Source organism: Panthera uncia, chromosome E1, assembly GCF_023721935.1.
Source record: "Panthera uncia isolate 11264 chromosome E1, Puncia_PCG_1.0, whole genome shotgun sequence".
Lineage (NCBI taxonomy): Eukaryota > Metazoa > Chordata > Mammalia > Carnivora > Felidae > Panthera > Panthera uncia.
Window position 1 is genome coordinate 30,228,383 of NC_064814.1, and position 14,125 is coordinate 30,242,507.

General features: G+C 47.3%; 1 protein-coding gene across 1 annotated transcript in view; it reads left to right on the forward strand.

Moving 5' to 3' along the window:
- Nucleotides 1-14,125, forward strand: part of SCPEP1 (serine carboxypeptidase 1) — a 45,431-nt gene that overhangs the window by 16,342 nt on the left and 14,964 nt on the right. Inside the window, exons 7-12 of the mRNA XM_049636480.1 lie at nucleotides 5,472-5,509; nucleotides 6,271-6,399; nucleotides 6,990-7,083; nucleotides 7,803-7,916; nucleotides 10,168-10,305; nucleotides 11,239-11,402. Of these exons, the coding sequence (XP_049492437.1) occupies nucleotides 5,472-5,509; nucleotides 6,271-6,399; nucleotides 6,990-7,083; nucleotides 7,803-7,916; nucleotides 10,168-10,305; nucleotides 11,239-11,402 (677 nt within the window). The remainder of the gene's footprint in view (nucleotides 1-5,471; nucleotides 5,510-6,270; nucleotides 6,400-6,989; nucleotides 7,084-7,802; nucleotides 7,917-10,167; nucleotides 10,306-11,238; nucleotides 11,403-14,125) is intronic.

Sequence of the window (14,125 nt, forward strand, 5' to 3'; positions counted from 1 at the left end):
GGATTTCTAAATCTCAGGGCTACTGACATTTTAAGCCACGTATTTCTTTGTTGTGGGGGCTGTCCTGTGCATTGTTGGATGTTAGCATCTCTACCTGTTAGATGCCAGTCTACCCACCCCAGTGTGATGCACAAAAACACCTCCAGATGTCCCTGGTTGAGAACTACTCTAACCTAACAAAAGGTAACTTCACAGGCAAGACCAAACCACAAAGTTAGAAATTAGAAGAGAAGTTACCCTCTGGAGGAGGGAAGGGAATAAGCTGGAAAGGGACACTAAGGAACTTTCTAGGCTGCCTGTGTTCTGTGTCTTCAGGCGGTGGTTGTTACATGGGTGTTTGCATTTACCAAAATTTCTGGGTTTTGTTTTAAGTAGGCTCCACACTCAGCATGGAACCCAGTGTGGAGCTTGAACCCACGACCCTGAGCTCAAGAACTGAGCTGAGATCAAGAGTCTGACGCTTACCCAAATGAGTCACCCAGGTGTCCCGTGTTTATCAAAACTTCTAAATTTACACTTATGATTTCTGATGTGTGATTATGCCTCAGTTTTTAAAAATAGTAATTTGTATGGGGACCTGGGTGGCTTAGTCAGCTAAGTGTCCAACCTTCGGCTTGGTTCATGATCTCATGGTTCCTGAGTTCGAGCCCTGCGTTGGGCTCTGTGCTGACAGCTCAGAGCCTGGAGCCTGCTTCAGATTCTGTGTCTCCCTCACTCTCTGTCCATCCTCTGCTCGTGCTCTGTCTCTCCAAATAAATAAATAAACGTTAAAAAAAAAATAGTAATTTATAAAAAGTAACATTTTTTTCCCTGAAAGGTAGGGATGTGGTTTGTCACAGAGCTGTGTCCCTAATGGATTCGAGATATTCTGATACTACTTGGAATGGTATTTTTTGCCTTTATTCTTGGCATTACCTAGGACTGAAATGGAGCTCTTGAGTTAGCATCAGGAGAAGGGCTGCTATTTGTTTTTCCTTCCTGGGTGGACCTTGTAGGACATCATGAAACTGCAGAAGCCTTGATCAGAGACATGAAGCTCACCATCTCACTTAGAATCACACGCTGCTTTCTGCGGTCTCATCATTTTCCTAACAGCGCTCAACACTTGAATGTGTTATGCAAACACATACGACAGCTCCATGGATGGATGCTGTTATTATCACAGTTTTGGAGATGATGAAACTGAGATTCAGAGAGGTTAAGCAATTTTTGTAAAGTCACACAGCTGGAAGGGAAGTTTAGTCTCATGGCTTCGCAAGTGCTATTCATCCTATCCACAATCTACCTTTTTTCACCTTGCTGTGACCAGCTTCCCCTTAGAAATCTTGCCAGGGACTCCTGGGTAGCTTAGTCGGTTAAGTGTCTGACTTAGGCTCAGGTCATGATCTCACAATTTGTGAGCTCGAGCCTAGCATCGAGCTCTCTGTGCTCAGCACAGAGCCCGCTTTGGATCCTCTGTCTCCCTCTCTCTCTACCCCTTCCCCACTGGTTCTTTCTCTCTCTCTCAAAATAAGAAAGAAAAAAAAAAAAAAAAGTAAAGAAAGAAAGAAAGGAGGGAGGGAGGGAAGGAAGGAAGGAAGAAACCTTCCTGCCCAGATCCCTCCTTTCAGACTTTCAGATCCACTTAAGTTCCACCCTTCCATCCCAGAAGTACTCCTTTTTTTTTTAAACGATGTTTATTTATTTATTTGGAGAGAGAGAGAGAGGAAAACAGAATCCCAAGCAAGTTCTGCACTGTCAGCGCAGAGCTGGACACAGGGGCTCAATCTCACGAACCCTGAGATTATGACCTGAGCCGAAATTAAGAGTCAGACATTTACCTGAGTGAGCCATCCAGGTGCCCCAGACGTTACTCCTTTTTTGAGAGAAAAATACTGTTAATTTGCATGCACAGTTATGAACTCTTTGCTAGGTAGTAGGTGCAAAGTTTTAGGAAAGATGCACAGACGTGTTCTGTGTCTTCAAGACCTACACAGTTCAAGATGGTAGCCATAGCCGTGTGCAACTAAATTTAAATTAATTAAAGTACAATAAAAATTTTAATCTTTCAGTTGCACCATCCACATTTCAAGTGTTCCAGTCGCCACATGTGGCTATTGACTTGTTTGGGACCACATAGATACGGAATATTTCCATCATTGCAGAAAGTCCTGTTGGACATCAGAGGTTGGCAAACTACAGCCTACAAGTTGAGTCTGTCCTGCCACCCATAAGTTTTTTATTGGGACACGGTCACGCCCGTTGATTGACATGTTGTCTGTGGCTGCTCGGAGGATGCCACAACAGAGTGGAGTGGTTGCAACAGAGGTCAGCTGGCCTGCAGAGCAAAAAAAATGTTTACTGGTTGTTCCTTTACAGAAAAATTTTGTCAGTCCTGGACTAGATCAAGCAGGGAATGGGACACGTTGGAGAATTGCAGGCGATTCTGTATGTGAGGAAACTTAAGGCACACGCTTGATAGTTAAGCAGGGGAGGTGGATGACGGCTAGGTCCCGGAGGGCCTGGTGTGCCTGCGTTTCCCAGGGTGTGCTCTGAAGGATACGAGTCCTATGAGGTATCACCGTGAGGTGCCAACACGGAGGGCTCCAGAGTCAAATAAGTTTTGGAGGTGCTAAATACTGACTCCACCTCTTCAAGGTTTCATAGGCATGTTAGAGACTCTGAGAAGTCCCGCAGGGAAAAAAAATATTTTTTTCTGTTTTGCATAGCCTTAAAGATACTTAACTGAAGAACCACTTTTTCTTCTCTAATACCTAGAGTAAAATCCTGCAGAACTGAGGTTACTTGAAGCATACTTTGAGATGCTTAGCCTTAGGAACTATTGAAGGTTCTTAAGCAAAGGAATGACACATTCAAATGTGCAAGTTGTGGTCCTTGGTACTTTGTTGGCACATGTCAGTGGTACAAGCGTTACCTATAGTTCTGGGAACTGGGAATCATCCAAACTAAGCCCAACTGTTCTCTTTGAGGGCAGGCGTTGTTTTACTCATTTGTTGTTGTTTTTTAATTATTTTATTTTATTTTATTTATTTATTTACTTTTCTTTTGCGGGGGACAAATGAGTGAGGGGCAGAGAGAGAGAGAAGTGGGGCTCACATGGGGCTCATGTTTTTACCCAAATCGGGTCTGGAGCTCTCCCAGAGTGGGGCTTGTGCACATCCGACGTGGGGCTCAAACTCACCAACTGTAAGATCATGACCTGAGCCGAAGTCAGATGCTTAATGACTGAGCCATCCAGGCACCCTTTTGTTTTATTTTATTTTATTTTATTTTAAATTTATTGTTTACATCCAAGTTAGTTAGCATATGGTGCAACAATGATTTCAGGAGTAGATTCCTTAAGCCCCTTACCCATTTAGCCCATCCCCCTTCTGCAACCCTTCCAGCAACCCTCTTTTTGTTTTCTATATTTAAGAGTCTCTTATGTTTTGTCCCTCTCCCTGTTTTTATATTATTTTTGCTTCCCTTCCCTTACGTTCATCTGTTTTGCATCTTAAATTCCTCATATGAGTGAAGTCATGTGATATTTCGCTTAGCATAATACCCTCCAGTTCCTTCCACGTAGTTGCAAATGGCAAGATTTCATTCTTTTGGCTTGCCAAGTAATACTTCATCGTATACATATATGTGTATGTATATGTGTGTGTGTATTATATGTGTGTCTATAGACACACATATAATACACACACATATACATACACCACATCTTCTTTATCCATTTATCAGTCGATGGACATTTGGGCTCTTTCTATATTTTGGCTATTGTCGCTAGCGCTGCTATAAGCATTGGGGTGCATGTGCCCCTTCGAAACAGCACACCTGTATCCCTTGGATAAATACCTAGTAGTGCAATTGCTGGGTCATAGGGTAGTTCTATTTTTAGTTTTTTGAGGAACCTCCATACTGTTTTCCAGAGTGGCTGCACCAGTTTTCATTCCCACCAGCAGTACAAAAGAGATCCTCTTTCTCCGCATCCTCGCCAACCTCTGTTGTTGCCTGAGTTGTTAATTTTAGCCATTCTGACAGGTGTGAGGTGGTATCTCATTGTGGTTTTGATTTGTATTTCCCTGACGATGAGTGATGTGGAGCATTTTTTCATGTGTCAATTGGCCATCTGGATGTCTTCTTTGGAGAAGTGTCTATTCATGTCTTTTGCCCATTTCTTCACTGGATTATTTGTTTTTTGGGTGTTGACTTTAATAAGTTCTCTAGATTTTAGACACTAACACTTTATCTGATATGTCATTTGCAAATATCTTCTCCCATTCCATTGGTTGCCTTTTAGTTTTGCTGATCGTTTCCTTCACTGTGCAGAAGCTTTTTATTTTGATGAGGTCCCAATAGTTCATTTTTGCTTTTGTTTCCCTTGCCTCTGTAGACGTGTGGAGTAAGGAGATGCTGCAGCCAAGGTCAAAGAGGTTTTTGCCTGCTTTCTCCTCGAGGATTTTGATGGCTTCCTGTTTTATATTGAGGTCTTTCATACACTTTGAGTTTATTTTTGTGAATGGTGTAAGAAAGTGGTCCAGGTTCATTCTTCTGCATGTTGCTGTCCAGTTTTCCCAGCACCATTTGCTGAAGAGACCATCTTTATTCCATTGGATATTCTTTCCTACTTTGTCAAACATTAGTTGGCCATATGTTTGTGGGTCCATTTCTGGGTTCTCTATTCTGTTCCATTGATATGAGTGTCTCTTTTTTGTGCCAGCTTTTTTTATTTTAGAGAGAGAGTGTGTGTGAGCAAGGAAGAGAGAGAGAGAGAGAGAGAGAGAGAGAGAGAATCCCAAGCAGGCTCCATGGTCAGCACAGCGCCTGATGTGGGGCTGGATCCCATGACCCTAGGATGATGACCTGAGCTGAAATCAGGAGTCAGATGCTCAACCGACTGAGCCACCCAGGCTCGGTATCTTTTAAAACTCCTTGCTGGCTTTAGACCCTTAGTAAATTCTCAATATGTTTGTGGAATAGAAAAGAATTGGTTGGCAGTATAGTCATAGACATTGAATTACAAAATCCTTAGTCTTCTTCCTTAATTAGCTCCTTGGCAGAATCTAGTGTCCCCAAACTGGAGGAGCAAATACAGAGCAGAAATGTGAGGGCGGGTGACATATTTTAAGCTGTCAACATGCCTAGAGGTCTAGCGGAGAGGAACCTGCACACACGCGCACACACACACACACACACACACACACACACACACAGCCTACCTGTAGGGATGCCATCGCTGGCTATCACTCACTTGCTGGGCCAGTATCAGGTCAAATTAACATGTCATTAGTCCTGAGTCAACAGAAAGGCTTCCACATCATCCCACCTCCCAACTCCTGAGACATCAGCCCTGCACGGAGCCTTGAGACCCAAAGCCACCAGGTTTCTTGCATCTGTCTCTGCTTTGGGAGGGAAGCTAGTACGGTTTTTCTTTGGGAGGACAGAACCACGACAAACTTACTTTGTACATATGTGGTTTCCTTTAGATTCGGTGCTCTCCTGGGGACCTTACCTGTACAGCGTGGTGAGTAGATGCATCCCCAACCCTGCACCCACCCTGGTCAGCAGCCCAGCTGGCCTCTTCTGGCTCTGTCTCCAGGAAGAACAGGCTAGCTGAGTTTGCCTGTGAGGTTGACACTGCTCCTTGGGGGCAAATTTTAAAGAAACATCAGCATAGTTACCCATTTTTCCAGGTACCAGAAACACAATTTTTTAAAAATCCCCCAACTTTTAATTTTTTATTATAAAAAATTTTATATATTTTTAATATATATTTTATTATAATTTGTAATACATTTGTAATAAAATATATCTTTTTATTACAAACATTTTCAAATATGCAGAAAAGTGGAAAGATCACTGTGAACACCCAAGTACCCACCATCTAGACTCTTAACATTTTGCCGTATTTTTTTCATCAATGACTACGTGACTTAAAACAATACACTTTTTTTGTTGTTGTTAATGTTTATTTATTTTTTAGAGAGAGAGAGACAGAGTGTGAGCAGGGGAGGGGCGGAGACAGAGGGAGATGCAGAATCTGAGCCAGGCTCTGAGCTGACAGCAGAGAGCCTGACACGGGGCTCAAACTCACGGACCATGAGATCATGACCTGAGTTGAAGTCGGATGCTTAACCAACTGAGCCACCCAGGCGACCCAACAATTCACTTTCATATGTGGTCCCCTTTCTCCCTCCCAGTCTGTCGGCCATCCCTAGCTGTACGTGATGCCAGGTTTGTGTCTCTGAGCAACATGGGCCTTTTCGTTCTCGGTTTGCGTTCTAGTCTCTTCTTGATGACCAAGGTCTGGCAGAGGTGTCTCAGGTTGCAGAGCAAGTCCTGGATGCCGTGAATAAGGAGCACTATGTAGAGGCCACCCAGCTGTGGGGGAAAGCAGAAATGCTCATTGAACAGGTAACAGGACACCCTTGGAGGCAGCCCACTTGCCTTGTTCCCATGGAGGAAGGGCTCCTGGTTGGTGTCGTTGGGATTCGGGTCTTATCCCGAGACTCCCCACGGATCTGAAAGTGATCGCATGCTAAGAGATAAAGCTGATGAGTCTGAGCAGTGAGGAGGTCAGAAAGCCACCCAGGCCTGTAAGACCTGCTCGTCCTCGGCTGAGCGTATGGACTGTGTAAGAAGCGATGTGTCTTGCCGACATGAACGTTTGGATCCTTGTCAAGCATCGCAGCATCCCAGAAGGGAAGGATGCCGGGCTGAGGACTTGAGTGTGTAGGGCCCTCCGCGGCTCTGTACTCCCTATAAGCTAACACACGGGCCCTTGTTTTCTCCAGCAACTGAGCTCCCCTCGGACGAGCCACTCACTACCCCCAGGAGACTCGGCTGACAGCTGGTCTCAGCCCTCGGAGCCGCTGCTCTGATCCAAGCACATTTACAAAGTTAAAGCTGTCCTTGGATAAGATGGAGAGCCAGTTGTCTTTCTGTTTTGCAGCCTCGATCATGGACAAATCAAACAAACAGCCGCATATAATTCTCTGTTTCAGAACACGGATGGGGTGAACTTCTATAACATCTTAACTAAAAGCGCTCCCATGGCTGCGATGGAGTCGAGCCTGGAGTTCACCCAGAGCCACCTAGGTAAGTGGACCTGGAAGTTGCTAGACCCTGTCTGTCTGTCTCTGTACAAGAGGAAATCAATTTATTTTTTTTTTTTAGCTTTATTGACATAATTTACATACCGTAAATTGCACCCATGTTAAGTGTATGATTCAGTGGTTTTAGTGCATCCACCGGGCTGCACTGTCATAACCACCATCCGGTTCTACCACCATCCACTAATCTACGTCTCCACATATGCCTTCCTGGGGCACTTCATATAAAGGGAACCGTGCAGTGGGTGGTCTCTTGCACCTGGGTTCTTTCACTTAGCATAGTGTCTTGGAACCCAACTTCTGCCCATCAGATTACAACGTCCGGCCCCCTGAAGGCCGGATCGAGTTGTCTTTCAGCTGACCCAGGCTCACTGGATGCCCATATCTGGCATCCTCCCTCCGGGAGAGGCCTATAATGGCTGCAGGAACCCCTCGATTCCACTTGTTAGCCGATTTCCATTGGCCGTGCTGGAGAAACTCAATGGCCCCAAAGTACATAAAATGCAGCGATCAAAGTTAATAAAGCATCTCCACTTTCAACATGTTTCTGGCCTTCTTCCTCCATCTGGGATGAATTAAGGCGACACTTTTCATTTTCCAGCCGAAAGCCTCCCTCTTAGACACTGTGTCCCAGCAGCTTGGGGAAGACATCATCTTGGTCTTATTTCCAGTCCTTTGAACTCACCGTGTACCAGTTTGTTTTAGTTCATCTTTACCAACGCCACGTGAGACACCTACAACAGGATACCTTAAGTCAGCTCATGAACGGTCCCATCAGGAAGAAGCTCAAAATTATTCCTGAGGATTGCTCCTGGGGAGGTACTTGCGTGACCTAATTAAGTGCCGTTGGTAGGGTTGGGGGGCAATAGAGGTGAATTCAGATGTCTTAATTTGAAGAATGGGTTTTGTTGATGGGTTGACATGTTGAAGCAGAACAGCTTTACTATCCATGTTTTATAGATGAGCAAAAAAATAGAGAGACAGTAAATAATGCGCCAAAATTGGTTTAGAATAAGAGATTAGTAGGGAAATGGGGAGATGGGGGAAGGAATGAAATGATGGGTTAGGTGTTGATAACTGATAAACTAGATTGTGGATTGATAAGCCAGATTGTGGGCACCTGAGAATCTTCCCGCTGGTTTTACTTTTGTATCAGTTTGAAGTTTCCCGTAATAAACAAAATTGAGATAAAAAAAAAAAAAAGCCATGCCCAAAGCCACAGTCGGTTGTGGGTATGACTTCTAGACCAAGGTCTTTGGGGCAGGTTTTGACCACCTCCCTGGCAGGCCTCCCTGGGTCCTGACGCTGGATGTGGTCTGGGGTCTACCACCTTCAGTTCTGGGGGCCATCTCTGGGGGAAATATTTGGGGTTCTCATAGACCAGGACCAGGTAGGAATCTTGGATAAGTTCCCGCTCTGTCCTATAGAGGGGCCGTGAGCGAGTGGGACTCCCAGATTCCTGGAGGAGAAACACTCAAGCTGAAGAGGGTTTCCTTTATGTCTGAGTTACCCCAGGGCTATGTCTTTCTAACAGCCCCTTCTTGGCTACTGAGCCGCTAAGACTCGACCCTGGCCCTTGCTTCCTCCGGGGACGTGGGCCACCCTCCCAACCTAAAGTTAGAGGATTCATCGTAGCCCTGGTGTTTTCATTTCTGCCTCACCCCTTAGAGTTTTCTAGAAATGAGGGGGTGAGTACATTATTTTTAACATTTATTCATTTTTGAGAGAGAGAGACAGCACGAGTGGGGTAGGGACATGGGGCAGAGAGACAGGGAGACACAGAATCGGAAGCAGGCTCCAGGCTCTGAGCTGTCAGCACAGAGCCCAAGGCGGGGCTTGAACTCACAAACCGTGAGATCGTGACCTGAGCCAAAGTCAGATGTGTAACCGACTGAGCCACCCAGGCACCAAGGGGCGAGTTAATTAGATCAAATAATAAGAATCTGGTGTCAGAGCATGGGGAAGTACAAGCACGGGGAGCCGTTGAGGACTGAGAATAGAGGTGTGAGCCATCACAGGAGGCCAGCTTAAAGGTCGAGCCTGCAAGAGCACCTTTCCAGCTCAGTCCCTTCAGTTTATCTTTGTGATGACAGCGTTTTCCATCCAGCTTCTCTAGCGACAGAGACTCTCACTCCCTGCCCATGCGGCTGGACGGGCAAGGGGACAACATTTTTGCGGACGTTGACTGATAGAAAAAACTCCTTTTTGGCTCCAGCTGTATCTGTGTATGGTCTGGAAAGGACAAACTCTCTGGAAGTACCCACACCCAGGGTCTTGAGCTCTGGTTTGCAGTGAAGCCCACATGCTTTGGAGTCAGCCAGGCCTGAGCCCAGCCTGCCACTGACTAGCTGTTTCCCCCTGAGCATGTCTCTGAGCCTCGTGTTCATTAACTCCTGTGCTAGGTTAAGACTCCTCATCTCCTAGGGCTGATGAAGAGGAAGTGGGTTGTTGTTTGTAAAGTGCTTGCTGAAAGCAGCGACTAGCAAATAAAAAATAGTAGCAGCTGTCGTCATTACTTTTGCATTCGATGTTATGGTGACAACGGTCAGGAATCTGGTCGCACTGTGGTACCGACCACCTGTTCTCTTGCCAGGGGCTGGTCCTCCTTGCAGCCTTACTGAGGGCTCGCTCGGCATCGGTTTAGGTCTGATTTGGCCCCACTTGTTCAGAACTTAGAACTTGGCCCCAGTGTTACTCAGCAAAGGAGGAAAACTATCACTTGCCCAAAAGCAGAGTTTGTTCCTTGAGAGGACAGCGTTTTCTGAAGCTCCCTGTTTGCTCGGGCATGAAGCCCTCTCTGGGTTTCAGTTCCTCCTGAAAAATGATGTCAGCTGTCAGCACATGCACTGGAGTGAACAGAGCACATTTGCCTGACAGGCTTCATTTTAGGTGACTGGCTCACGGCAGGGGTTTCTGGGCCGGCTGGTGAAGCATTTGTGTTTTCAGCCTCTGTTATGTGGAACGCAGTGGTGCCTTGTGGGTGCCGGAGCCCAGGATGCTCTGGACTGAAAGGTGCCTCTTGTTCTGGCAGGTTGCAAGCTGTTCCCTCTTTCTGCTTCCTCATGTGCAGGCCAGTCTGCCAGTGTCTTCCAGAACATGGAGGGGGACTTCATGAAGCCGGTCATCAGCATTGTGGATGAGTTGCTGGAAGCCGGGGTCAATGTGACCGTGTATAACGGACAGCTCGATCTCATCGTGGACACCATGGGTAGGAACACAGTCCGTAGGGCACGTGGAGGCAGTTAGTTCCATGGGTTGAGCTGGAAGGGAGCCAGCCTCGGACGTGTCGGTCTTGAGGCTGGCGATGTAGAAATGCCAGGAGGAAGGCCACTTCCTGTTATGCCCATGTGCCCTGACCTTGACTTCTTTAAAGAGGACAGAGCTGTGGACCCTTAGAGAAGCCTGGGCCTGGCAGATTTTTGAGGCCCTTACATATGATGAAAGAAAAGGAGATATTCTCCTGGTCATGGGATAAATGCACCGTGGAACCGAGGGAAAACCCCGTCTCCGTGCCCCGTCACAGTAGGTGGTAAGCCCTGCAAGCCGAATTGAAACTAAACCCTACTGACTGTAAACCCAGGGGAAACGGGTCCTGTGTGGTTCTGGCTGCAGTAAGACCAGGTGAAGTTCTCAGAACCGGCAGGCAAACCGAGGCACGCAGTCTGACAAGTGTGATGCCTTCACAAGGTCGGCAGGATTGAATATTTCTGCCACTTGTACACCAAGGGCGCTAAGGACACTTTGAAAAGGTTCTGCGTTTCTTCCATGAGCTGCTCGGGTGAGCCACGTTAGCATCTACTGACCCTCAGACTTCTCAGTCCTCTGGAGAGTCCTGCCACCTGCACAGGCCCCCAGTTTCCTTCCTTCAGAGCATACAGTGATGGGAGAGTCAGGGGCAAACGTAGCCGGACCTCAGAGCTTCTAAGTGCCTCCCCGTTGTCTTGGGTATCATTGGGGGTTTGCTAGAAATGCGGTCTCAGTCCTCACCCAGCCCCACTGACTCAGAATCTGCATTGTAACGAATCTCGGGATGAGCCTTATGCACATTACAGTTTGGGAAATGTGAAATTATGGGCCCTGGATTTTTGTTTCTACCCCACCCAACTGTTGATGCCAGACCCTTCTTTGTCCCTCCCACCAGGTCAGGAGGCCTGGATGCGGAAATTGAAGTGGGCCGAACTGCCCAAATTCAATCAGCTGAAGTGGAAGGCCCTGTACAGCGACCCTCAATCTTCTGAAACGTCTGCTTTTGTCAAGTCCTACAAGAATCTGGCTTTCTACTGGATTCTCAGAGCTGGGCACATGGTGAGAGAGAGTCCGGCAGCCTTTGTTGTGGGCTCTCAGCTGTTCTGAGAACAAAGCCACGGGCAGTTGATTATGCGTGGGTGCACTACCTGTTTCGGCCTTAGAAGAAGTGCTTTGGGCTTGGGAGTATTTTGAAGTCTCTGATTAATTTTTGCTATTAGTGCTTCATTCCTTTGAGTCTAGAAATTCTCATTTATTTATTTATTATTATTTTTAAGATTTAAAAAAATTTTTAAGTAACCTCTACATCCAATGTGGGGCTCGAACTCCCAACCCTGAGGTCAAGAGTCGTACGCTCTACCAACGAAGCCAGGCGGGCGACCCTTGAAATTCTCATTTAAAAAAGCAAATCCTTCTGAGAGCGTTAAGCTAGGCTCTCTATCCTTTATTCCTTAGTTTAAATGAATTTAGTGTGACTTTCCTTTTCGTTCGTCCTGGGGGAAGAAGGGAGAAGTTGTCTTTCCCTGACATTTTCAGGGAGCAAAACCCAAAGTTCAGTGCTCTGGAAAGCGGAGTCCCAGTGCGTGGTACAAGGTAGGGGGCAGTGTTTTCGAGCAGCGGTAGCTCCAGAATTTCAGTTTGGAAGAGGCTTTCTGTGCAAAGACGAGGCCGCTTCGCTCCTGCATTTCTGAGCGAAGACACTATTTCCCCTTAGGTTGTATGTTGACTGAGTGGCTTTCCGTGGGCCGGGGGAGATTATAAAGGGATAAATCCACTGTATACACACACGTGTGCATGCCTGTGCACGAACAGACACCTATGCAGGTACCAGAGGAGAAGGCGCCCTGTGGGTTATGCTTTGGTTTGGCTACTTAAATACAGGGTTTCTCTTCTTCCCAGGATGGTGGTTTCCTGGAGAAGATTCATTGGGAGGGATGGTAAGGTGCCCTCTGGCCTGCCCTGCCCACTTGGCTCACTTGTGCTTAGGACACACTCCATAGAGAATGAGCTGAGGGGCAGTAGTCTGCTTAGAAAGTGGGTCTAGGGGAGCGCCTGGGTGGCTCAGTTGGTTAAGCGTCTGACTCGTGGATTCGGTTCAGGTCACGATCTCACGGTTCGTGAGATGAGCCTTGCGTCGGGCTCTGCGCTAACAGTTCGGAGCCTGCTTGGGATTCTCTCTCTCCTTCTCTCTCTGTCCCTCCCCCACTCTCTCTATCTCTGTCAAAATAAATAAATAAACTTAAAAAAAAAAAGCGGGCCCGGGAAACTGGTCTTTAAGCTCGGTTTGTACATGAAGCACATAGTTTGTACATTAAACATACACAGTGTGTTTATTTGGATGGCTGGGGAGGTGATGAGAGAGATTTTGGCAGGGACCTAAGTGCCCCCTCCACAAACCACTCCTCAGGACTATCAGCTAGGCAGAGAGGAGGTGTAGGAGCAAAGAGAACAGGATGTGCAGGTCCAGAGGAACCTCCAGACCATCGAGGCCGCAGGCACTGGGGAGAGATACCGAGTTAGGTATCTCCCTGTCCTGAAAGCAACAGTCGGGCTGTTGAGGGTCCTAAAGCAAAGGAGCGAAAGTACCAGATTTGTCTAAGAAATAACATTCTAGCAGCAAAGGGCCTGGGACAAGACTGGGGCAAAGAGCCGAGCCAATCAAAGATGCTTTTATAGGGGCGCCTGGGTGGCTCTCGGTTAAGCATCCGACTTGGGCTCAGGTCATGATCTCGTGGTCCGTGAGTTCGCATCCCATGTCGGGCTCTGTGCTGACAGCTCTGAGCCTGGAGCCTGCTTCGGATTCTGTGTCTCCTTCTCTCTCTGTCCCTCCCCCACTCACGGTCTGTCTGTCTCTCGCTCTCTCAAAAATCTATAAACATTAAGATGTTTTCATAGTGATCCAGAAGGGAGAAAAGTGAGGAATTTGATACAGGAGAATGGTAACTGCCTGTAGAACAGCCAAGTGGGATGCCCATAAGACAACTGAATATATATGCTGTGTTTCTATGACCTGGAGGCCAATTTTTGTTGTGGGAGAGAGAGATTTGGGAGTGGAATATGAAAAAGGCCTGGGACAGGGCCCTGGGAGCACCAGGGTGTAAGAGGCAGGAGGTGAAAGAAGGACATACAAATTGAGACTTGAGAAGGGGCAGCCGGGAAAGTAGGAGAGAGGCCGGGGACTCGGGCATCCGCCAAGTAGAGGGGCCAGTGGTGCCGCAAGCCGCCACGAACTCAGGTAAAGGAGTGACGTGCGGGCTCCCTGGTATCCATAGTGGTCGTGGCAGGCGCTCTCAGAGCAATGGAAAGGACGGAGCAGGTGGATGAGCAGTTTTCCTCCAGAAACCGGAAGGAAGTAGAGCCTGCCCTTTGAAGACACTTGATCTGAAGGGACCATGAACAAGGCCGCAGGACTTGGGGTTAGGACGGCATTTTTGTTAGGGCTTTGAGTATGCTGAGTCCCCTCAATATCAACTAGGAGAAAGCCGGTAGGATGTCTTAGGACACAGAGCTGTGACTGTAGGCTGCATAGGCAGGTGGGAGGGGAAGCAGGAAGGGACGGGCTGCATGCTGTCAGTGGTGTGTTGGAGTTCAGGCCCGTTTCCTCTGGTTTGTCACCTAGGGAACAAGAGATCACTTGGGGCAGGTTTAAAATAGTTCTTGGAAACTGTTATTAAGTTCTCCCCAACCACTTCCCCTTTAGTTGATGAAACGTCATTCTGCTATACCCCACTGTGCCTGTGCTTCCTGGGGACCGGGCTGGGAGAGAGGGTCGGGGACAGCAG